Source organism: Festucalex cinctus, chromosome 3, assembly GCF_051991245.1.
Source record: "Festucalex cinctus isolate MCC-2025b chromosome 3, RoL_Fcin_1.0, whole genome shotgun sequence".
Lineage (NCBI taxonomy): Eukaryota > Metazoa > Chordata > Actinopteri > Syngnathiformes > Syngnathidae > Festucalex > Festucalex cinctus.
In genome coordinates, this window is record NC_135413.1 from 16,653,527 (window position 1) to 16,679,821 (window position 26,295).

A 26,295-nucleotide genomic window follows, 5' to 3' on the forward strand; every position below is an offset into this window, starting at 1 on the left:
GCGTCAAATCAAGACGAGAGGCTGTCAAACTTAAATAATAATTAATCGATTAATCTACAATTTATTTTAACAATCGTTTAATCGTGTAGACATTAAAGTAGCACTCAGGAACTTTTCAACCTTAATAAAATATTCTCATAACTCTTCTGATGAAACATCGACTTAAAACTAGTTGATACCTTTGCCATGACCTGAGGAGGTCTGTATCATTTTTATTTTAATTTAAGTCTTTGTTCCGCGTGGTTGGCTTTTTGTTTAGTTTTAAGTGTTGTTGTGGTCTTTTTTTCCTGAGTTCTCCCCTTTCTCTTGTCATGGTTAACCTCGTCCACCTGCATGTGCCTTCCCTTTCCAGCATGTGTGACCAATAAGTGCCCTCAGCCCATTGTGTTTCCCAGGTGTGTCTTGTCTTGTTAGTGCCTCGTTAGTGTTGGTGTATTTAGTCAGTGGTGTTTGTTCAGTCTGTATGGGAGCATTTTCTTGTCCTGTTGTGTTGTGCTGCGTTGGTGTTAAGTCAAGTCAAGTCAAGTTCTGCCAAGTTACCCACGTTCAGTCCAGTCATGGCGACCAGTCCGCTCTTGTCCCGCCCCATCATGGCTACCTGCTTCCCCTTGCCCGGTCTGGTCTTGGTGACCAGTCTTGTCACGTTCTGTCCCGTCATGTCAACCAGCTTCTCCTTTCCGGTCTGGTCTTGGCGACCAGTCCTCTCACGTTCCGTCCCGTCATGTCAACCAGCTTCCCCTTGCCCGGTCTGGTCTTGGCGACCAGTTCTCTCACGTCCCATCCAGTCTGCTACTTGTTTTTGGTAAATAAAGTTCTTCCTGTCTGTCTCTCTGCCTGGTTTCTCCATCCACCACCTTGTTTACTCTTCACCCACTCGCACCACCCATCGTGACATTTTGTTGTCACTAAGCAACTTTGAAGGGGATGGTAGGAACACTGCCACACAAAAAAACTACAAACTGACTGCTTTATGGCATACGTCACCTTTACCTATTCATTACAAAATCAGTCAATTTGAATGTCGACGCATGATTATTGCTTTTCTGGTAGAAGTGGCAAAACAACTGAAAAGTTTTCTATGAGACAAAAAAGAAAAAGGGAAGCTCCACGGATAAAAGGACAGTCAAGGATCAACATTGTTGGCTTTCACTCCCTGGCGTGAGCTCAAAAACGACGCAATGTGCTTGTCCTCATGGGAAATGTGGTCTTCCTTCAGGCATAACATTCCCGCTTTTGTCCATATGGTGCCGCCATAATCAACATAAACTGAAAGTTCCTTAGTGTTGCTTTAACGTTAAACTTTCCAAATCTATATTTTCAAAAAAGGAGGCTCAAGATACAGCTTTTTCTTTCCACTTTTAATGTATTAATTTTACTGTCTTTTAGTTGTTAGCTCATTTTATCATATTGTGCTTTAGCTTTGCTGTTAGCCTTTTATTTTGCTATCTTTTAGCTCCAGTGTTTCCTCATGGTAGGGCCACTACACTGGTAGGGGTGGATCGCCTTCTCATTGGGGCAGGGGATTGTCCTGAAGGTTCTTTAGGCTCACCACGTGTACTACAGTCAATCTGGGCTAAGGGTACTGGAAATGGGTCCCTATGGCCATGGGCTGTCATCCTTCTCGCTGTGTATTAGCTCCCCTTGGTTGCTTTTCCTCACATGGTTCCTCTGTGCCCCTGTCTTTTAGTTCTCAGGTGGTATGTGTGTTTGAGGAGAGGGTCTTTTTTATATTTTGTACTATGGAAGATTTAATTATTGAACACTTAGAATTGAGCTTTTATGTATATACAATGCTATATAAATATGTTTTAATTTGATTTGAAATAGTCTGATTTAAATATTCTCAGATGTATGCTGGCCATTAAATTTCTGTGTTTAATCAAAATAAGACATTAGCAAATCATTTGCTTTTACTTTGGAAATCAATGACAAAACCAGCAGCTGAATCAGTTTTCAAAAATATTTTTGGGAGCACATCAATCCATATGTGATACTGCTTAATTGTTGATTAGTTGTTGTTTCTTCTTAATTACTAAATGACATTTAAAAAAAAAAAAAAAACTATTAATCGGGGTATAAAAAATGCAAAATATAATTGTATTTCAATTAATCTATGGACTAGATGATAGAATAATCAATTCCAAAAAAATATTCTAAAGTGACAGGCCTAGTCAAATCGGGACCTGTTTGATGGATACAAATCTAATGGTTAATTGTACGTTCTTCCATTTTGTGGAAGAGTTTTGCTTTTCACTACAAGTCTCTGACACACACTCGATAGATGAACAAAAATACATTAACTGTTCTGCCTGTCATAATACGTGGATAGCATAGATAAAGATATTTTTAACTAGACTAAGTGCAATTTCTGGAGAAATTGCGCAGGAATGCTGAAAACTGAATGCTAATAGCTGAATGCTAAAACTTGAACGCATATAGAATGCTTATAAAGTAAATTGAGAGATAAATTATGAAATGATTACCAACTGTGCCACCGAGCAGTATCAGACACCTGGTAATGATGATAAGTTATATGTATGGAAGTGGGTGTGGAAAGTGATACTGAGAAAAAGTTCAACGTCAGTCCCATTGAAAATGAATGGGAAAAAGTCTATATTAAACGTTAAATTGTGCAAATACTGTAAGTAATGTGGAATCCGACGATATATACCCCATGAGGTGTCAATTCTTGAAGCCTGTTGAAATTTGAACAGTATAAATTGGAAACATTATGTGGGAGTTGTTAAGCGGCAAAAAAAAGTGTAAAAATAAAAATCACAATAACATATGTAGGAATGCTAGCATTTCTACAATTAAATTAGATTTTTTTTGTAATGATTATTTAATGAGGGCGGCACGGTGTATGACTGGTTAGCATGTCCGCCTCTCAGTTCTGAGGACTCGGGTTCAAGTCTAGGCTCCGGCCTTCCTGGGTGGAGTTTGCATGTTCTCCCCGTGCCTGCGTGGGTCTTCTCCGGGTACTCCGGTCTCCTCCCACATTCCAAAGACATGCATGGCAGTTTAATTGGGTGCTCCGAATTGTCTCTAGGTGTGCTTGTGAGTGTGGATGGTTGTTCGTCTCTGTGTGCCCTCTGATTGGCTGGCAACCAGTTCAGGCTCTACCCCGCCTACTGCCCAAAACCAGCTGAGATAGGCTCCAGCACCGCCCGCGACCCTTGTGAGGAATAAGCGGTCAAGAAAATGGATGGATGGATGATTTAATCAAATTCTTTAAGTCTTTAGAAGGTTCCACTGTATCACTAAAAATTCAGACATAAGCCTGCTAGTCCCTTTTAAAGAAGTAAGTATTAATATCATTTAGTTGCATAAATTGAATGCAGTACAAAATTTATATTATTCATCAATATGGGGAACAAAAAGTATCTGAGAGTTCTCAAAGTCTGTGTGTAGTTTGATTTGGCGAATTAGAGGGTTATTTCTTTCCTTGATTTTGAATTTCAAAATACTGTATTGGGCGAGATTAATGTGGCCATAGTGCAACATTAGGCATGTGCCACTTAATGGATAGCGTCTCTTACAAACTGCCAACAAATCCTCCATATTTAAGCAGATCACTAGATCTTTAATCATCTAATTCTGTGCCATGTGTGCTGCGTGGACAGATGTTTGTCAGAGTGCAGCTGAGAAGTGCGCAATAAAAGCTAGCGTATACGCTCAACTGCCCGTTCAGAAAAAGCTGCACAGTCAGTTACAAGGTTTAAATGGCATAATAGCTTTATTTAGATAAAGCCACCAAAAGTGAAATTGTGTTGTTTGGCAGTTTTTTTTTTTTTAAAAGGTATTTCACTTTTTTTGTATGTGTTAACGCGCAATATATAAAAGGTGAATTCATTGTGATGATGTCGCTTGTAATTATAGTTTCCGCAAAGTTGGGCCGAGATGTACTTTGCAAGTGCACATGTGCGCTGGTGACCTGTATGCATGCTCACCACTCTTATAATGGATGTTTGACTTTTCACCTCCACTTATCCATAATCCCCAAAGGGATAATACAGCTTGATCCCCGGACTTTCATCCAGGGGGCTTTCATCGTCACCTCTTCAATCTGTCCACATCTAATTTGGGGCTTTAACATCAAAAAACAATAGCAAGAGCTTGTGTAGATAGACAGTGGGCAACTACAAAAAAAAAAAGAAAAAAAAAAAGAGGGGTTTCAACTTTCGACGGACTCTCCTGGAATGAAATTTGGATTTTTGAGACCATATTAGGATATTCAGATGTGAAAGTGATTATTGTTTAGATTAGGCACTTAAAATTAGAGCACATTATTATGAAACATAGACAGTATATAACATGCAGTGTGTTGATTCTATTAAAGCAAGGAAGCCCAAGATTTTTTTTTTATTTACATCAAGCACCATTTTACTTTTCTCCATATCAGGCCCCATTGACTTCCTCTTAACAGTTTCAGCCACTAGAGTGCGCTGTAATACAAACTCCTCCTCTTCTGCGTTGCCATTGGTCCACCTCTGTGCATCAATTCTACTAAGAAAAAACCAGAACAGCCGAAGTGTGATTTTTAAAAAATGTTTATTCTTAAAAATGACTCGAGATTCTGTGTTAGCAGGCTGTCGAATGTCGTCCACTGTACAGAAACCATGCAGCTGTGTACTAAAATTGTCAATGCTCTACAGGTGTTCCTACTATTTAAAGCTTTGTTACAGGAAAAAAACAAACAAAAAAGCTGCAATGTTTTGCCAATACATTGATATGGATATTAGTTGCATAGGAGAAAAGCCATGCTGTACAATACACATTGTCATGACAAAATAATGTTATGATTGTTCTAGATTTCATATAGTAGATTTATACAGGATTCCATTATTGTCAACATTTAAGTGCATCATATTATTGATATCAGTACATAGCTATAGTGGTTTGTACATACACACAAATTGAATCTTTAGAGGGACGTTGCAAAGCCCTTGAAATGTACTATTAATATTATGAGGAATCTTATGCAGCTGCATGATAAAACTGTACAAAACTGACATTTTCTAGTGTGGAAATATGTTTTTTCCCCCCCTCCATTTATAAACATACAGATTATCTACATGATGCCACTCGGAGAAAAAAAAAATCCTGTCTCAAGTAGAAGGTCAACATCTTGCATGCAATTATTTTATAAGTAGTCCAAGCGTAAAAGTAGCGAATATGAGGGCAACTAAATCACACACGTCACCGTTTGCATGCAGTAACAATGGTTATGTTAACAATCCTGTAATGAATAGCGAGCGTCTCGCAAATCACACACAATAAACTCATAAGGCATGCCTCATTCGACCACACTTTTAACGGCAGAACAATTCTATGAACAACTGGCGCTGATTCCGTTTACCTTCATGTGGTCAATACATTTGTAATGTAACCTGCAAATGAAATGAAAGCACATCTCATTAGAGGAGCCTGCCGCGCGTCATGTTTCCGTGTTAACTTCACATGTTTGGCCATTGACTAATTTGTCCCGATGGGCTCGTAATACATATTTATCATCAGGCCGACGGTTTGGCCATTTTAATAATTGAATACTCACTCACTCAACAGACAGGCGGCTCAATTTGTATTCCTCTGGCGCAGGTTCTTGTCTTTGTGGTTGTTGGTTGAATTGGTTTTCCTTTAGCGAGGAGGAAACGACACAATCAGGTTTGTATATTTAAAAGACAGCACTTTTAAACATATGTTTGATATACGATAAGGAACTTATAGGAATCGATACTACGGCACAATCTGTCTCCTGCATGCAGGCTTGTGTGATATGAGCAAGATCATGCAAATCACCAAATATAAATGAATCACAGTCTAACAAAATTTTCTCCACAGAAGAGTTTCACAGGATTAGATGTGCTATGCAGAGACGCTCACTCGTTATTCTTTTTAGATTTTATCTTATCTGGATATGGCTACCATGGTGTTTATCCACCATGTTTATTTATTCTGCTCACCTTCAAAGAGAATGAATGCGTTTCAGTCACGTGCTTTAACACTCTGTATGCTCATCACAATATCCAGTGTCATATCGCTATCACACAGCCAGTGTTATTATAGTTTTGCAATTCTTCATTTTAGTTCGTCTTTATTTCATTTTTGAGTTTTGTTTTTTATATTTAGTCAGTTTTAATTAGTTTTCTGAGTGGTTCTGTTAGTTTTTTTTTTATTCATTTTTGCTATTTAATAAATACTTTATTTTAGTTTAGTTTTAGTTAGTTTTAGTATTAGATTTTTTTTTAATGTGTATTAAAGTTTTGGAATTTTTCATTTTTAGTTAGTTTTTATTTCATTTTGAGTTTTGTGCCTTAAATTTTGTTAGTTTTAATTAGTTTTCAGGGTGGTTCTGTTAGTTTTTATTAGTTTTAGTTATTTGATAAATGCTTTGTCTTAATTTAGGTTTAGTTAGTTACAGTATTAGTTTTTAAAAAAAATATGTATTATAGTGCTGGAATTTTTCATTTTAGGTAGTTTTTATCTCGTTTTGAGTTTTGTTTTTTAAAATTAAGTTAGTTTTAATTAGTTTTCAGGGTGGTTCTGTTAGTTTTTATTAGTTTTAGCTATTTGATAAATGCTTAGTTTTAGTTAGTTTCAGTATTAGTTGCAGATTTTTTTTTTTTAATGTGTATTATAGTTTGGGAATTTTTCATTTTAGTTAGTTTTTATTTCGTTGTGAGTGTTGTTTCTTAATTCTTAAATGTAGTTAATTTTAATTCGTTTTCAGGGTGGTTCAGTAGTTGTTATTTGTTTTAGTTATTTGATAAATGATTAGTTTTTGTTTAGTTTTAGACAGTTTCAGTATTAGTTGTAGTTTTTTTAAATGTGTGTTGCTTGTGCGCAACATTTAAAGCACCATGGGAGCGACGTCATCTTTTGGTGCTTTCCTATTGTCTGCTGCTAGATGACGTCACTTCTGTGTGACCCACTTTCAGTCGTCCTTATTCCGGTTAATATCAAAATAAATCTACTTAAAGTCACATTTAAAATCATCCCCAAAGGCTCATGCATTAAATTAATTACCAAAGACTAAAATGAAGGACATTTTTGCTATAATTATAGTTAGTTCTAGTTAGTTTTGTAAATGTAAAATGTAGTTTTCGTTTTTATTTAATTTCGTTAAAGTTGTTTTTTGAATTTTAGTTTTTTTTTTGTTAGTTTTAGTTAACAAAAATAACCTTGAAGACAGCCCTTCGTCAGAAAAAATGCACAATACATGCAGTTGTAGGACAATATCGCCAGCCGGCACTTTTGAGACGTCCCCATTTCAGCCCCCAAAAGTTGAGATTTCCCCCACTGAGGTGTCGATTTGAGGTGAGACTTAAGTGCACATCACACCCTGCGATTAATTGATGCTACAACAGATACAGTTGTGTAGACATGGGCTGATAACCCGGTTTTGACGATTTACCGTGGTTTTAAAAAGTCAAGTTTTCAATAACCGCTAATCACCGGTAATGGAGTTGGGTAAAAGAGCCAATTTGAAGTTAATTGCCTTCAATTAACTTTCTTCTCCTTCTACAGCGAGTGCACTTGGAGTCATGCGCGAGGAGGAGGAGGGAAGAAGGGAGAGGGGTGGGGATAAGGTGAGATGCGATAGATAAACAAACAAAAATATAAATACATAAATAAATAATAAATACATGTAGGTGCAAGGTGTCCTCAAGGACAACATGAGTAACTGATGTCTGTTCTAAAAAATAGCTCACCAGTGATGGGACACTGTGACTTGCTAAGAAGAATTAAAACACAAGAAAGAATGGCAACGTTTATTTATTTAAACTTAGCATGGTCCACGTTTCTTAATGTACAAAATATTCAAAGTTTTGTTTAAAAATGAAATAGTGTAGAATGAAAAACAAGAAGCTGTTTTTATTTACCCAAATATTTTTAAAAAGGACATTTTAGAGATTTAATTTGAATACCAGGATATTTTTGCGGTTACACGGTTACCGTCAAAAATCTTATATCGGCCCATGCCTACAGTTCAGTTTTGAGGTTTACTGTACTCAAAGCTCTAAAGACAAACTTTAACATGCAACATTGAGGGGTGCTCCGATCGATCGGTCGATTTCTCTGGGAAAGTACAATACGTGATTGCATATGTTGATCAATGCCTTTCATATCCGATCACCCGCAGCTCTTACTTTGCAGCCTGCAGCCAACTAGAGACCAGCTTGCGTGCAGTGTAGCGCCCCCTTCACCTTTCTTTAAACACTACATATGTTACAGACCAAACTAGTACCTGAATCATAAAGTATGTTTGCGCATTTTCTGCACTGTCAATTTCAAATATCCATTTTGTCCTGATTTCTATAATAACGGGATGGAAATGTGGGTAATTATTTTTGTTTAAATCTGATTCATCAATTAATCAAAAAAAAAAATAATGTTAGTGAGCAGCTCTAATCCTGATAAATGTGCAGCTAATCCATATGATCGGTATTGAAATTGGCAGCATACAACCCTGAAGGGAACACCCCTTGTGACATGGTAAAGTAAATGTTCTACTTACACTGGTCCAGCTGGGTCGTCATCTGAAGCAGCGATGGAAAATATGGAGAAATGAAGATCAAAAATGAGAATCGCAAGCAAATGGAGATGAAGGACTGACGTGTTTATTTATTTTTTTGTCCACAGCCTAAGTGTACTTAGGCTTGTGCATTATGTTATAAGGTTTCACATCACATTTCATTTATGTCGATGAAACGTGATTGAAATGCAGCCGAGCAACGTTACTAAGAGAATACAGTCCCAACACCAAATTCCACACATAAATGAAATGCATGTAAACTTGCAACAATACAATTCTCATGCACAGACCAGTAGTGTTGCTAATGGTATTAGCAATACCATCAACAATTGCTGAGGTCGTCTGAAACAATGACAGTAAAATTAACTCAAAACAAGTAAACATGCTTCAATGTGCAATAAGGTTGGAGTTTAACACATCAAAATCAAGGCACTGCATCATTTTAACATAAAAATGTTCCAAGTGGGAGAGCAACTGCAAATTCTCTCCTGTGAAGTGCGACAGGATGAAGCTGAAGCATGCAGTCTAGTCTCACACTTACCACATACAGCGTTAGGTTGGGCAATTGGGAATAGGAAGATATGATAACAATAAATTATTCAGCAGAGAAAGCTGACCTAATTTAAGGCAATGCAATTACAATCTCAATTATTAACAATTGATGCACACATTCTGATTTCTGGCTCACGCAAGCAATTTTAATTGGGTTTGTATGCTCGGATGCGGTCACTATCGTATATTTTTATATAGATTGATCTCTTTTGTATTAATGTGCATTACAAAAGTATTATCCCCCTGATTAACGTTTATTAACCAGTGATTGGGTTTATTTCTCATTTCATATTCGCATAGTGATTAGAAAACAATGACCAAACTGGTAACATAGTACAACATCAGTCATCCTTTTTTTTTTCTAAAGTATAAACAGATATTTGCAAATGTCTTATTGTGATTAATTTAAACACAGAAGATAATCATTTAATGAGGGACTACAGAAATCAGTGAACAATTATGTTTATATGCCTAAATCAGAGGATTTGGACAACTTTAAAATACAAAAAATATGGCTCCAAATGATTACTCGACTACAGGGAGTCCTTCAGTTAAGGACTCGACCTAAGACGTTACGACTTTACAACAGTTATGCCTGGTCCGCCAGTGTTTTTCCCTCCTTCGCTTGTGCACTTGTGGGAGTATATTTGGCTTTTTCACACTTTTTTTTTTTTTTTCCCCCCCACATCAGGGCCCAAAGAAAAAAGCTTCTATCAATGTTGGTCCAGCCAAACAAAAAGAAATTATCATGGAAACGAAGCTAAACAAGCTAATCATAAAAAGATCGCAGAAAGGAGAGACACCAACGACCATCGACAAGAACTTGGGCTTCAGTCGGACAGTTGTTCAGCATCTAATTTTTTTCATTTTAATGTATTTTAGATTTTTTTTTTTATGCAAATGATTTTGATGTAAATATTGACTTTAAAGGCCCAGTATGCTGGTTTCACTCAGGAAAATGCACTTTTTAAACACAGGATGTACACACTTTAACTTTCTCTCAGTCTATACATCTGTGTTTATGTTAATCTTTGGTGGTGATTTCGTCCTAAACCCTCACACCCCAAGCCTGTATTTTACCATTTTGTGTTTGTTTTGTAAACAGCGGGACGTTTCTGTGGAAAGACAGTGTTTACACCCCTCCAGCCAATCGCAGAGCGGGGGGTGGCGTGTTACTTGGCGGGCCACTAGGGGGGAGCGCCACATAAAAGTGGCGGGGAAATAGACGGAAGTCTTCTTCAGGTGAAGAAGACTCATGCTCTTACTTTTACTCGTGTAAGACATTTATCTGTCCAGCAATTAACTCACTGTTGCATACATTTCTATGAAAAATGTGTATTATATCTTCAAACACATCTTAAAACATATCTGTATTCTTTGGCTTTTGGCGCACCATGAGACTTGTTTTTGGTGTTTTGTGGTGTGTATGAATTTGATGTTTAGTCTACTTATTTCTGCATTCATTTATTTATTCATTCGCTCCCCTAGTTCTTATTAATTTACTGATGTAAAATGTATTTACTTGAAAAAAAAAAAAAAAAACTTGTATACGCTCTTCAAAATGTTTGCTTTGTTTCTTGTTTGTTGAGTTGAGTTGAGTACCGTATTTTCCGCACTATAAGGCGCACCTAAAAGCCTTACATTTTTTCAAAAGTTGACCATGCGCCTTATAATCAGGTGCGCCTTATATATGGATCAATATTGAGCCGCAACAGGTCTCGCTGTCAAGACGCTATCGGTGACCCTGTACGATCGGTGACGCGCATGCGCAGAAGATCCCGCCATCTTGGATCGCTAGCTAATACTAATACTTTACCTCAGAGAAAATAATAAAACAGCTGTTTATTCATTTTGGGAGTGAATGGAGTTGTCAGAACGTTGGTTTGTAATCTATTAATAAAGTTTGACTGACCTATCTGACTGTTTTGTTGACATTGCCTTTAGCGCAGCACCATCTAATGGATGCATAACGTAACCCCAGCCTCTACTATAGCGCCATATATATGGAAAAAGTTTTAAAATATGTCATTCACTGAAGGTGCGCCTTATAATGCGGTGCGCCTTATAGTGCGGAAAATATGGTAATAGGAATGGAACTCCGACGTAACTCAAGGACTCCCTGTACTAAAACACTTGTTGATTAATTTGATAATCAATTACTCGATTAATTTAGACAGCACTCATTTGTACCCTCAGTCAATTTCAACTAATGAACCTTAATGAAACTGTGAGCAAATTGGGTGACTGCAAATTACAGAGAATCACACATATATGTGGCAACATGTGCCAATAATCAAATTTTCATCTTGAAAGTAAAAGGCCGACAAAATACCAATAGTTCATCATTTATATACAGCAGAAGAATGAAGGGCTCTGGAAGATTTGAAAATCCCATTTTGGCATTTTTTTTTTTTTTACACTAAATGTATTTACTGCTTGAACATACACCAGCTTGGGGCGTGGAAAGTCCCGGAAACACTATTAATCATTGAGAACGTCCATCTCCACAACACAGCGCTATCCCATTTCTCATGAATATTAAATGCATGGAATTGTCCTGACAAGGTGCAACCTCCAGCAACAGTGGTCTGCCTTTTGGCTCAACCTCGTCGGACTGAATTATTGAATGCTTGCACAGCACAGGGTCAGGTGACCATCCGCCTATCCAACGACACGTAGCGCGTTTTTGGCGACCGCTGTACTGCAGAGCGCAGGCCACAGTGGCCACGCTTGCTTCTACAAGTGTGCGTGTGTGGTGGCAAGCATCCCAATTTCCTGCACCGCTGTGCGGCACGCTAACTGCTCTGCGGCAGAGGCACTGCAGCGCCATACATTATTACCATCAGCGGCGACAGGAAAGCGGGCCAACATTTGAGAGTGACAACGCATTTCTCCTCACTTGTATTTAAAATAGCAGAATAATAAATAGGTTTGAGATGTCAAAGAGAGCTCCCAAAGTGTTGGTGACTCACCGTCTTGTAAATCTTCGGGCTTCTTACGCTTCTCGTAAACGACGATGATGACGATCAGGATGATGATCTCAGCCAACACGCCCAAAAGAGGCCACAAGGGGGCCAAATGGCTGCGGACCCTCAGCACAGAACTCTCGTCGCTGCTGCCGATCAAATTGGTGGCGTTGCACTGGTACTCGCCTGGGTCCAAATTAATGTCCAGATTGGTGATGCTCAGCTCGGTGTAATTGTCTTTGCTGCTGATGGAGAAGCGTCCGGATGAGTTGTCGATTTCCTGTCAAATCAAAATACATATAATTCACATGTGTTGATATCACTAATGTGAAGATTATTATTTTTTGTACATTCCGAGTTGTAATCAATCTATTTTAACACATTATTGAACAGTTAACGTGTAGGAGCCTAAATTCTAATTTTGAGTTAAGTAATATTTGGATAAAGGTGATTTGAGTTCATTTTGATAAAAGGATATTATTTATGATACTGTATTTACAATTCGAAATGTTTATTCTTTATGTGTGGAGTGAATAGTATACGGCAATAGTTTATGTTTTGCATTTAAAATGTGTGACTTTAGGATGTAACGTACTTTCATCACAGCGTTGTTTATTTAGGACCTATTTTATTGTCTTTAGGCGCAGGGATCTGTGTGGTACACAGCAGTAATGCGGTCAGGCAACATGGACTAGAGCCACACAGTTTTGTTTTGTTTTTTTATCTCTGAATCTGCAAATCTCCCGATCTCCTCAACTCCTTAAATTCTTGAATTACTCTTCTTTCGGTATGTCATTTTTGAACTTATGTACAGTTGATTTATTTTGACTAAATTGAACCAAACCAAGACGAGCGTTTGGAGTATTTTTCATCGACGAGGCCGCGGACACAAAACAAGGAAATGAGTTTGGAGCGTCAAGCGTCTGATGTAAAATGTATTTACTTGTATACCAAAAAAAATACTTGTATACTCACTTATGTTTACTTTGTTCTTATTTTTCTTATCATATTCTTTCCTGCATGACCAATTTCTGTTTCATGTACAGCACTTTGTATACAGCAATGGTTGTTTTAAAGCACTTTTTTTAAATAAAGTTGAGTTGAGTCGTTTTATTTGGTGGGGGGGGGGTTACACCTCTATTAAGACATTAGGAAACAGCAACCTCCCACCCTCAACCTCTTCTAAACACTAGAAAAAAAATGAAACATCAGTTGAATAACTGTTCAAGATTTTCTTTTCAATCTTAAAAAGCTTACCTGAACCAGAAATCGGGTTCCAAATGTCATAAATGGTCACAAATGAAACATAGAGCGAATCCGCAATGACTAAACCACAAAGTAGTGAGGGAACATGTAATTATTAAAGCATAATACAATGTTTACATAATGTTCATTATGCTCTGGAAGTTTGTTGCTATTCAAGTGCTAAAAACAACCAACAAATTAGTCTTGTAATGAAACCAATGTATGTAATCCTTCTGAAAAAATACTAAATGCACAGAGCGTCACACACAGACACACATCATACCCTATATATGCCGTTTTCAAGTTTACGCCAAGTCCAGATGGGATGAGGGTAACCCACAGACTTGCAGTAGAGCAAAGCACGCTGGCCTTCGTTCTTATTTTCGCTGCGCTTGTGGCCCGTAATCTCTGGAGCAGCTAGAAGAAGAAAATATAATAATAAATAACAAGAGCTTTTATTCCCTACACAAAATCTACAGAATCCAGTTCAACAATTAACACTGAAAAGACAAATTCAATTTGTGAGACGGAATTTACAAAATATAATAAAATCAAGGCTCAAAATAAGCCGTTTTGTATCGCAGTTTGCAAGTCAAATATTCACACTTTGCGATTCATTCAAACATATTAAAAAGCAAAAACTGAGAATCCCAAATTTTTACGTTTTTCCCGACGGTCCCAAAAAGCTTCGCCTGGCTGGTAGGGTGGTCAGAAGTGCAGATTTAGGCCCGACAGTCCGACTTTTCAGTGACGTGTCAGGCGTTCTGCGCAACCCTAAACCAGACGCGCTGATTTGTCCGAAAATGAGCTGGCGGTTGATTTTATGTGACTCAACATCAGCCCCACCCCCGTTTGTCACAACTGCTCGGTATTGGCCAAAAAGCTTCAGTTAAAAATCTCATATATCATTGCTTCAATAAATGTCATTTCCTCATGGCCTTCTTTGATAGCAGCAAAAAGACAGTGCTAGCAAAAATGCCAAAACGGCGGTGTTAGGTTTACACACCAAAACATATTGAACACACAGAAATAAGGATGAGAATAGAAGAGTTTTGTTTTTTACTCGCAGCGAGGAGAGCAAGGTCATCAGTTATAAACTGGTAAAGATGCTCTGACAATTCTCTTGCTTCTTCTCTTTTTTTATTTGGGATTATTCCCTAGCCGGTTACAAAAAATAGCGTTGCACTACTAAGGGGTGGGGAAAGGGCAATTATTTTAGAATAACATACTTGTCTGCTTGCATGTAAGTGTGTTGCAAGTAAGCATGTGATTATCCATTAGCAATGAAAGTTCTCGTTTTCGCTTATGCCCCAGACGGTGTGACTCATTTTAAACACAGCCACACTGTCTGGTACAGTTTATCTGAAGAACTGGGTGCAAAGTATTTCATTTAAAGTTCATATGAGTGTGAAGCCTTTTAGCAAATATATAATAACTTAGATACACTTTAAACATAACAGCCGGTCGAGACTGGCTTCACGGTTTCCGCACGATTTGTCGGTGTGATGTCGACGTTAACAGTCAAGGCAAAGCAGTCAGAACGTCACACGGGGACGGAGAGAAATTGAGGCGAGCAGCAGGTGCATCAACTTTGAAGCCATTTTTTCCTTATTTGTTTTCAAATAAAGCGCCTGGCAAAACATGCCTCAAAAACCTATGCACCCGTGGCGTTCACTTACACCTAGGTTTATTATTATAAACCTTCAAAAAAAAATCTTTTAAAACAACAAACAAATGTGGCATCTGCAGGTATATAACGCCATACATTTAAACCCTGGAGGGCAGTTGTAATAACCTGTCGACTCGTTACACTGATTCGAATTCCTCCCGTGTCGCCGTCAATCGCGTCATTTATTTCATAACTCCCACGAATCTGTGTCAATCATAAATGCTTGACTAAATTCCAGGACATGCTGCGAGGCCCACGTCATCCTCTCGCGCAAATTCTGATGCATTTCATCAGCTAAGAGACCAAGAATTGGTCAAAACAAAATGACATATGCGCCGCGGGTTTAAAGGGAAAAGAGAGCTGGAGCACGGTAGAAACGCGTTCACGCCTTCTTGGCCTTAATGGTTTAAAAACATGGTACTGAGTGTAAACGAAATAAATTGTCCAAAAACGTTAGAGTTTTTATTGGTATTTTTTACCATTTAGTTACACAAACATAATCCATGCAAAACTTTATTGATGAAAATACGTACACCTTTAAAAGTGAACCGCGTTATAGCGAGAGAACACGTATTCATTTTTTAAAATATGTCCTTCTTTTTGACCTTATGGAAGTGGCCACCCTACTGGCTGGACACATCCACGCATGACGCAACATACTACGTCACCTACGCCGGGGAAGCTCATTGTTACTAGCTAGCAACAAGCTTCTGCTGGCTTGTGGAGTCGCTCCTAAGTCAGTAATCAACGATTCCATAGTGGCGAAGGAGATAAACTTCTGACAAGTATTGACTGCATCATTCTCACGATGGGATGATGGAGTAGCCATGCTAATTGCTAAGCTAACCCAAGATTGAATTCAATGAAATGCTTCAATGACCAGGTTTTCACTACGGTCTGGCTGAAACCACGTTAAAGCGGAGAGTATCTACCTTTGAAAAAAACAAAAACAAAAAAAAAAACCACAATTAAACACAATTTAATAAGCACCTAGAAGAAAAATGAGAAGGTTCCACGCCTACACAGAAATTAATTATGTTACAGCGGCGGCGAGATTCGCCTACAAGGTTAAAAAATATATCAATGTAGAATACTGAATATTTATAATATCCTTGATGTTATTTGTTTATTTTTACAATGCTGTCCTGAGTTTTCATTTTGACCTTGGAGATCTGCACAATAAATTATTACAGTATATGTTTTTTTTAATGAATTTAGCTTTAGGACCATACAACCTAACAAAAGTACTATGTTTAAACTAATATTTATATTTGTGTTTAAAACTGCCCCACTGATAGTTTCAAGATAAGAAAATACAGTTCACTGCTATTCAAAACGTAAACTTAAGAAATCAAAATTGTTCACAAAAAATTGCTCTTAAAAATTAGACTGTTGCTCCTCAAGTTACTTTGAGCCTTGTATGTATTTATATGTCTGTATATGTACTATATGTACTGAATATATTTATTAGGGATGTAACGATAACAGCAATATCGTGATATTAAAACTGCCACAATATATCGTCATCGTCATGTCATGATATTCAAAGCAGCACATCTGTCAAAAAACAAAGTCAGGTTGATTTCCATTTGTGCAATTCTAGCACCCTCTGGTGGCTATTTTTTTAGTGCAGTTTAATTTTCACAAGGCATGTTTTGGCACTTCTAGGTTTAAAATCCATGTTAATGGTCAGATGAAGGGTGACAAGTCAATATGTGGAGGAACTCAATGTGTGCTTGCATTAGCAAGTAAGTGCCTCAATATTAAATGTTATTAGCGATTGTAAGGTTGTTTAAATGCATTGCTGCAATGTACAAAAGCACAATATTGTGTTTTGTTTTTTAGTATTTGCTCATTTTTATTTTATTTATTTTTTTACAATATTGTGACTTTTTTGTATCACCAACCTCCCCACAATATCGTAATAATTATCGTATTGTGACCTTCATATCATAATATCATATTGTGATGTTTGGATAGCATTACATCCCTAATATTCATAGTATTGATTCTATATGAAATACAACAGTGGTTTGTATATTAGCATGCCATGACCCTTATGATCAACCTAAATTTTAATGTCAACACATCACCCATACCCAGTAAAGTGACTTGCTTTTTTTTTTTTTTTTTTTAAATATAAGACTGCATGTATGCAATTACAGTACAGTACAATAATTCTCACATGTGACGCTAATTTCCCTCCACAAGCGCATGTGTGACTGCAGAAAGGCTGAAACTAGATTCTGCTGTTGAGACCTATAATCCCTGTGCATCACACAAACAAGACACCATCTGCTGCCACTGAGCTGGCCGCTGGCTCGACGGAGGTGTCAAGGGTGGCGGCTACCCGCGAGCAAATCACAAGTCCTCCCCCTCGCATGACAAGCCTGCTCGTTCTTGCGCCGGTTTTATTGGTGACCAGGCCTTGAAAAAAAAAAAAAAAAGCGCAGTAGGCCTGCGGCTCATAAATCAACACAGACCTTTCACTTCAATGGTGGTGTTGGCGGCGGGAGACATCCCAAAGGTGAAGACGCACATGTACACGCCGGCGTCATCTCCTCTCGGTTTAATCAGCCTGCGGGACCAGAAGCACGCGTCAAGAGAACCCACGCTATGCCAATAAAACGCCGGTGCAGCATACGCGCACGCTTAAATTGCAGACGCTTACCGATACTCAGTGTTCCTATTTGGACTGCGTGTTTCTGGGATCTCCTCCCCATTCTTCATCCAGTAGCTCTCCAGGAGGGCATTGTCGCTATTGGTCAGGTTGCACTGCAGAGTGAAAGGGGGACTGTGGCCTTCCACGGGAAGGGAAGTGTGCTCAGAGGCAGCGATTGATGGCTCTGAAACAAAAGACATCAATTAGCCCAGTCAGACATGACGCCGACTCTGAATGTGAGTTATGGTGGCGCCTTGAAAAATGTGAAAAATGTGAGGCTTCACATGGGCACTCAAAAATATCAATTAGTATAATATATATCTATTTAAAATACCATTCAGATTCCGTAACCAAAACATATCTGCGATTAAATACCTTCAAAGAGTGACTCACAGCTAAATTCCACAATGCTGCTTAGGGTGCTTAGAGCTCAAACGCGTGCAAAATCCTGATTTGAGTGTTTGTATTCAGATTAATCCTGATTATCTTGTTTGTACATGTAGACACTGGTGAACCTCTTAATGTGTATACTCACCACATAGGAAAAAAATCATCCATTGCATGTCTACTGGCATATTTCGTTAACTAAAATAATTTCAAGATGTATTTTTTATTTTTATTTTAATGGAATTATGGGTGAGCATAATAACCAATTTGGCAATTAACTGTGAATAGTGTAGAATAGATTGTTCATTGAAAGCATAGACAAAATGGGGCGCAGTAGTTGGCGTCATTCATCAGTTCTTGAGCATTGCAACTTTTTCTGATCATTCAAGACAAGCTCAGTAACCCTGTGCTATATCAAACAAACAAACAAAAAAAAGCTTCCATTTTTTTCATGAAACTGGATGCTCTTGTTGCCAAACATTCTTCTCACAGCAGATTTTGAAAGACATTGGTACTGGATGAGCTATGTATGATTAAAGGGGAACATATCTAAACAATGTTATATTAATATGACCTCATTAGTCTAAACATGACATTCTGATTAATATTACATTTGTGGAATATGAGTTATGTAGCTAAATCCAGCCGTTCTTATCCATCTCTGGGGGGCGGCCAGTTTGCCACTTGCTGTCGACTGAAGATGACATCACAGTTGCTCAGCCAACAACCAATCACAGCTCACCTGTTTTTTTGAAGCTGAGCTGTTATTGGTTGAGACCTGAGCAACTGTGATGTCATTTTCACTCAACAGCAAGTGGCAAAATGGCTGCCTTCTGATATTGATAAAGACTGCTGGATTTTACTCATATTCCACTAATATTATATGAACCAGAATACTGTATTTAGATTAGTAGGACTGCAAAGAACAAACAGGCAAGATTTTGTTTTGAAGAAAACTTTCTCTTTAAGTGAAATGTAAAGTTTAAAAAGCAGAAAAAACACATTTTGTGTTTTCTGCCTTCAAATAATATCTAATAACCGACTGATGGATTTCATTTGCACTGCAGTTGATAAAAGAAATTTTGTTAGATGCTCATCCCTTGTTGGAATACTAAAATAGTCTACACAAGATACATGTTTGAAGTTGTTTCAGTACTTTTTTTACTCTCATAACTATACACTGAACTTAAAGACAACTCACATTAAATGTTTGCAAACTCCAACAATTTTAAACACAACAACCTGTAAAATGGGAGGTAATGAAAGTGAACAAAGCATAGGGAAGGGCTCTATGGGTACTCCGGATCCACAGATAACTGATATCTGCTCAAAAGAGAACATCAACACAAATGGTGGTGCAGTTTTTCAGCGCTACTATGGATGAAGGCATCTACAAAAGGGAGCTAATGGTCCTCTAAAGATGTTTGAGGGGAGGCTGAATCACACGGGAACTGTTAAATGCGGTTTCTCTCAGGAGGGAGAAGGAGGATGTTTCCACCACACTGACCACTCACTCTGCAGCACGGTTATTGTAGCCTGAGCTCTGACCCAGGTGGTGGCGGGATTTATGTGCAGGTCGTTGCGTCTTGGGTCGTTGCTGGCTCGGCACTCGTACGTCCCGATATCGTCCAGCGTGAGATAGGACACTCCCAGCACGCTGACCGCATTGACACCGTAGACCGTGCTGATGGACACCCGCCGCTTGCGGGCGCCGTCCCACAGCTGCCTGAAGGAATCGGCTCGGTTGATCTCAGAGTACCACCATTGGATTTCGGGGGTGGGGTTTCCCATGACGTCGCAGAATAGCTCAAAGGTGTCTCCAGTGAGCTTGGTTTCAGAAAGAGGTGATTTCACGAAGCCCGCTGGCAGCGGCAGTTTACAAGGGGCAGCATGCATGAGAAAAAGAATACAGTTGTGGGATGGAAATGATGGGAAATAAAAGAAATAAAGCCATACAAGGACATTTGCATCATCGTAGTGTTAATTCGCCAACAAAATCTAAACAGAAATAATTTTGTCAACACACATTTTTCACCAGACTAAAACTAGACTGGACTAGACTAAAACCCTCAGTAAAACTCAATAACTGGGACTAAATCTGTATGCATTTTTGTCAACTAATGAAGATAAGACGAAAATGTACTTCACGTAATATAAACTGGACTGAAATCTAAGCACATTTTTGTTCATGAACAAAAACGAGACAAATATATGATTTTGTAAAAATCTTGTCTCTGCTAATCTGTCACATCTGTGACACACAGTGGCACGCCCCCTTTCAAATCTGCAGCTATAAAGTGCAACATGCACAAACACATGGGACCAGGGTTGCCAGGTGTATGATAATTATCGTATTTGCACGATAATTTGACACTCTGTATGATGTACGATCAACAATCCTAAAAAATGGCAAATGTGGCAAAAATTTGACCATTTCGTATTATCGCCGGCAAAACTGAAACTGCCAGAGATTTTTTGTGAACCCTGAAGGCATCTGTTCTCATGCGATATAATACCAGCCAATTGCGCTTTGCTGAGTATGAGATACGAGAGACGTCCGTGAATTGATTGGCTGAATGGTAAGTGCCCGCCCCCAGGAGACGCTCCCAAACAGAAAATCGGGCAAGACTCAAACCACCTATCCAGTAATATATACAGATTAGTGACGTTAACCTGCAACAAAGCCCTGAGTGCCTATGAGCGGTAAGAGCTTTTAAACAAAGAACGACTATATTAGACTGTCGCGAATCAGTGTATTTTAATTACGACGGGTGTATGATAATTTCCATCAAAATACGATAATTTGGAGTCCATGGTATAATAATCCTATATTTCCCACCTGGCAACACTGCATGGGACTGACAGGAGTTAGATTCACAGTGAAGGTTTAAAAAAAAAAAAAAAAAAAAAGTAAATTATAGTTACAACTTAACATTGATCCAACAGCTATAACGTTCCAACAATAATATTAATGCGACCGCTAACTAATGCTGACTAACTTGCTAGCTCATAGCATGGAGCCATAGTGCTGTAATTGTGTGTTAAGTTGTTTTTCATCAAAAATATCAGAGAAAATTTGATGTGAAATAGTTTTAGATCTGGAATGTTAATCTGCTGACAAAAAAATATATATATACAGGGGTAAAATGATTGTCCTGACTAAAACTAGAGTAAAACGACAAATAAAAATTATGTTTTCTTGGACTAAAATAAAGACTAAAATGCTAGATTTATAGTCAACTAAAAATTGACTACCGGTAAGTAAAAAGGGAATGAGGTTGACTAACTGTGATAAAAACTAACAAGTGTGACTAAAATTGGACTAAAACTGAGACTACATTTAAAAATTGCGGATAAAATTAACACTACATGATAGCGAGATCAACAGCAAAATATCGCCACATAAAATCAACGTCAGAGCTGATGAAACCATTATAAGCGCTATTCCTGGGAAGCTCTAATTCAATTGTGCTGGGAGGTTCCCACAAGGCTGGTCTCAATTAATAACATCACGTCACGTATACACATTTATGGCACACTCGCACACAACTCGTATGCAAACGTCCTCTGAGCGACCTTGTCATTCTTTGCACATCCCAAGTGATGAAAATATCATTAGGGTTTGGAAAAGCTGGTGTAAAATGATTATTCAGTAATAGACTGCCACCACTGAGCAAATTGCAACCATCATTGAAAAACGTCTCTGAGCTAAATGCAATAATTATGCAACAAATGGAGTCCATAAGTGGACGAGGAGGGTCTGCTGCATTCATAGGAGTGCACTATAGAGCATACATGAGATTGAGAGATTTATAGAAGCTGCTTCTCCAGGTCTCTGGGGAGTGTGGGGGCGCATGGTGATAGATCCCCCCCCCCCCCCCCCACCACCACCACCACCACACCTTTCCATAGGAGCAGTCCACAGCAACAAAGTCAGTTGGACAGTCAGTCAGGCCAAGTACTGTATTTTTTTATTTTTTTATTTTTTTAATGTTTTTGTTATAGCGTCATGATCTAGACCTTGCCTCTCCATAGTACTGAACTCAATTTGTTGAGCATTTCTCTTCTTTTTTGATACCCCAGCAATGCATTTTTATAATGTGAACTTTTTTTTTTTTTACCCCAAAGTGGGGCAAAAAACATTTGTTCTTCCAACACCCACATAGACGTTGACATAGTCAAAACTGCAAAAGTAGCTCCTCAGCTCTTTAACAGAACTGCTGCGACAGGCCCTGCCACCTCAGATGAGTCGAACGCGCCACGTGAGTCGTACAGTCAACTGTACACCATTGTGATGTTTACACAGTATCTGAATAACCATGTTTTGTGTTACATAAAGCTACTTTATTATAATTATAGTAATCCCTGACTGTCATCTTGTAACTAAACTGATACTCAAAACACAATTCAGTTTGTTTAATGTGGAGCATGTGTGACATACAAACTTGATTAACTTATCCTGACCATTAAACCGCTATAAATTGCTGGTCGCTCGATTCCTAAACATCAATTTAACTAAACTAGCACAATATGATCACTTTCTCAAAAATGATATAATGCTTACTTTAATTACAATTTCTTATCATGAAATCATGTTCAGGCTGTTGGTGTACGAGGGTTTTTCCCATGTACAAAATTCAGAGGCCGCCACCTCCACCTAATTTGCTCAACACAGCACTCAAGCTGTGTTGATTGATCTCGGCATGAACACATTTTAACTGTAGTCGGAGTGTTGCGCCATTATGGAGGCGCTATATCAACAGCAGTGCGCCAAAAAGACCTGAAGCAACAAGCGAAGAAGACACAGCTTTGCTTTGTTTTTCTTTTCAACTTTAATCTACCGAAGAACAAACAGTCTTCATATAATTTCTAATTTCTCGTCCATGATTGTAAGATGGCTGCAGGAGGGCGGCCCATAATGGTATCGGTCACCGACGCGAGTACCGATACTTTAAAATAAGACTGGTATTGGCACAGATACCTGGTATCGGTAGTCACCCATCATAGTCAGGGTGATACCACCTCTGCCTCAGTTTGAGCCAGGAAAAACCCTGTAACCTCTACAAAACAAGTATGCTTTACAACATCACTGAGTCATAATTGTGGCTTTTCTTTTTTGCATTTCTTCATGGGTTTTATTTAAAGTTCACTTGTATGAGTAATGCACAACTAACTAAACCCAAGATGTCAAAACTTTTTGTTCTAATTAATTTAAATATTTGGGACATTTGATGAATCAATACCACTTTTTTTTCATACAGGTACGGTACAAATACTCAAAACTTAAATTACTCACTGATACCAAGTACCAATACCACGAGTACTTTTGATATACATTAAAACAAATGACGGATAATTTTAAAGACCTACATATCCAAATATGAATATTTTCCTTAAATGTGCATGAAATTAATTGCATTTTTTATTATTCTAATTTCTATCTTGCGACTTGACTGACTCAAAATGGCTGTTCTCAGCTTGCTCAAGTTGGTATCATCAGGACTGGATTGGCACAAATAATCGGCACTGGCATTTTGATTTAGGCCCGCTGGCACAGCCCGATTCCTGACCACCCTTGGTTACCACATAGCTCTACCACTCACATTTATTGGTTCTGTATGCTCCCTATATTGATAATGGATTAATGAGCTGCTCCTTCTAAGTTGTGGCACGATCTCTCAGCGTAAAATGGAGGAAAATAATAACTGAATAGCACCAAATCGGCCCCAAAAGACACCGGCCCACCGGGCATCTGTCCTGCATGCCAGATGGCCAGTCCAGCCCTGCCTTACATTGACTGCAATCACGCCAGCCTCCTTGCGAGCATGGCCATGGAATGAATGAACCTCGTATAAGTTCATATACAGCACTTGAAATTGATGGAAGAAACATTTGCAGTGCACACCGACACAGCATCAAGTGCGGAATTCTCACTCACCATGCACCATGCAAAGCGACACACTTCCAGAATGGATGTGTAACCTCAAGCTCTCGTAACCTGTTTGGTGGCGGTGGAGGGAAGAAACCAGATTTATGAGCTGGGGGTTATCCGCACAAGTAGGTCTGAACTGGTGGGAAAATCAATGTGCTTATGCAGTGCGGTGCAGTGCATCTCAGCAAAGAGTTAACAGATTCATTGTAGTGAGAGGACATTAAAGACATGGATCCCAGTGCAGCATCAGTGCTCTAAAAATAGAAGCATGCAGCAAAATGGACTGATGCTATTTACAGAGCTTCACTTCTCATGTCCAACATCCATACATCTATGTGCGTGTGTGTTATGTGTGCGTGTACTGAACTTCAATGTGACAGAATTCCCCTTCACCACTTCTACTGAAAGCTCCTGAGCAGGACTTGTCCTTGGCTAACGTTTCAGTATTCAGCTCCACACATTTAAAGGACATTTTGGGGGACATCACAGACACAGGCCATTGTGTGGCCCACTTGAGCCTCCACAGATTGTAGCTTATTAATCTTTTATCGACCTTTCGTTTCAGGCGCTCCGCGAACAAAACAGACACCCTCTCCTCCTCCTCCATTTGAAAAATATATACAGTATCCGTTTATCTTTGGGGCAGCCAAACAGGTATGGTGATATTTGCCATGGTGTTCATCACATCAAATTATTAAACGCGTGACGAGAAGGCGACGTCGCCCGCTGGAAAGCTGCCACATTAGCACCAAGTTAATCATACACCAAGGTAGCCAATTTCTTACCGTTCTGCGCGGAGACGGTGTGCAGCATCAGAACTCCGAAGATCGCCGCCGGCAGCGACATGGCTGCGGCTCGGCGTTTGCCAGGTATCATCTTCGGAGAGGGAAAATGCCGGTGCGTGAGCGCGAAGGTGACCCGCGCGGGATATGGTGGAATCACCAAGGAGGCTCGCACCTCCACACGCTCCAGTGGGAAGAGGGAAGTGACGCCGGGTGGCTTGACTAGCGGGAGTCTTGAGTACTGCCGTTGACGACCTGTTCCGTCTCCCTCTTTCTGCCTTGCTGCATCAAAGAACCACCTTGAAGCTACGCGTCTTAGCTCAAATGTCGCGAGATCTCAAAGGGGAGGTCATCGATTTAACTTAGCAGTGTTTCAGCCAAATAGCCTAACAGCTAATTTCACAAAGATTTTATACAATGTTTGCTAGACAGTTGCATAAGCTATTTTAAGCGGTTGATGGTGTTAATTAAGCATTTAGCCGCCTGAGCAGCTTTGAGAGAGTGTAATTAATTTAGATTTTTCAATGGATGGATGGATGGATGGATGGATGGATGTCGAAGACATTAATTTGACAATGTTGTACTTTTATGAACGTGGTTAAAGAAATTTACACTAATTCATAATGTTCATATGTATGATAAGGAAGCGCATTTATTGCATTCACTTGAAAAAAAAAATTCTGATGAATTTTTTGGTGGGGCTTAGTTGTTTTATTATTATTCGGTTTATTGAATATGTTCCTGCTTCTCTGAGTATTTTTTTAAAATACTTTTTTTTGTTTTTCCAGATTTTTTTTCTGGGTTTCTCAATATTTTTTTCTGTTTTCTGGATGTTTTTTCTGTTTTCTGAATATTTTTGCTGTTTCTTTTGTTTTGTTTTTTTTATAACAAAAAAATTCTAACTAAAACAGAAACAATAATTCAATAAAACAGACAATAAAAAAATAAAGCCCCCCCCCCCCCCCCAAAAAAAAAAGTATTTACTGCACAACCAATTTCTTTCTTTCTCAGATTCATGTACAGCACTTTGTATACAGCAATGCCTGTTTTTAAAGCGCTTTATAAATAAAGTTGAGTTGAGTTTTCTGTTTTGTGAATATTTTTTTTCTGTTTTTCAGAATGTTTTAGGAAAAATATATTTAAAAAACAGAAAAAAATATTCAATAAAACAGAAAATTAAAAAAAAATACTCAAAAAACAAAGCTCCAAATGTAGAAAAACAGGAGTGTTTTTTTTTTTCCCAAGTGAATATAATACGCTTCCGTAGTACCAACAGCCTACACAGATTTTTCTTTTTTTCTCAATGAAGATAACACTGAATAAATTAGAACTACAGTCCAGTTCGGGGTCGTCAATGCGGTGACAATGGGCATCAGGTAGCTTGCAATGGCCACATGAGTGATCAACAGGGCTGTTCTAAAAATAGCTCACCAGTGATAGGACATTGTAATTTTCAAGGAATGTTGTACAATTGACAATTTAAAAATGCGAACACTGGCAGAGATCTAGGGGGGAAAGTGTTGCATGTATTTTTCTGTTTCCTAATTATTCTAAGGCATCATTA

General features: G+C 38.5%; 1 protein-coding gene across 7 annotated transcripts; it reads right to left on the minus strand.

Annotated features, from left to right (window-relative positions):
• Nucleotides 1-4,534: 4,534 nt before the first annotated feature.
• LOC144015807 (neuroplastin-like) lies at nucleotides 4,535-25,052 on the minus strand. Of its 7 annotated transcripts, none has more exons than XM_077516151.1 (9): nucleotides 24,735-25,052; nucleotides 17,640-17,814; nucleotides 17,452-17,546; nucleotides 13,583-13,716; nucleotides 12,061-12,334; nucleotides 9,078-9,098; nucleotides 8,519-8,540; nucleotides 5,559-5,635; nucleotides 4,535-5,390 (listed from the first exon to the last, which is right to left on the minus strand). In XM_077516151.1, exons 1-8 carry the CDS (start codon nucleotides 24,823-24,825, stop codon nucleotides 5,575-5,577), a joined length of 873 nt encoding a protein of 290 aa, XP_077372277.1. In that variant the 5' UTR covers nucleotides 24,826-25,052; the 3' UTR covers nucleotides 4,535-5,390; nucleotides 5,559-5,574. The 7 variants fall into 7 exon arrangements, with proteins under 7 accessions (XP_077372277.1, XP_077372278.1, XP_077372281.1 ...); XM_077516152.1 differs by having other exon boundaries at nucleotides 5,555-5,635; XM_077516155.1 differs by lacking the exon at nucleotides 9,078-9,098 and having other exon boundaries at nucleotides 8,519-8,528.
• Nucleotides 25,053-26,295: the final 1,243 nt, after the last annotated feature.

Bases quoted from the DNA above. Each gene is read 5' to 3' on its own strand.
- LOC144015807 (XM_077516158.1), bottom strand. From the start codon at position 19,913: ATGCATGCTGCCCCTTGTAAACTGCCGCTGCCAGCGGGCTTCGTGAAA. The intron at 12,335-13,582 runs GTATGATGTGTG...TTGATTTGACAG, and splicing joins TTGAAAACGGCATATATAGG to GAAATCGACAACTCATCCGG. The intron at 5,636-8,518 runs GTAAGTAGAACA...TCCTCGCTAAAG, and splicing joins GACGACCCAGCTGGACCAGT to GAAAACCAATTCAACCAACA.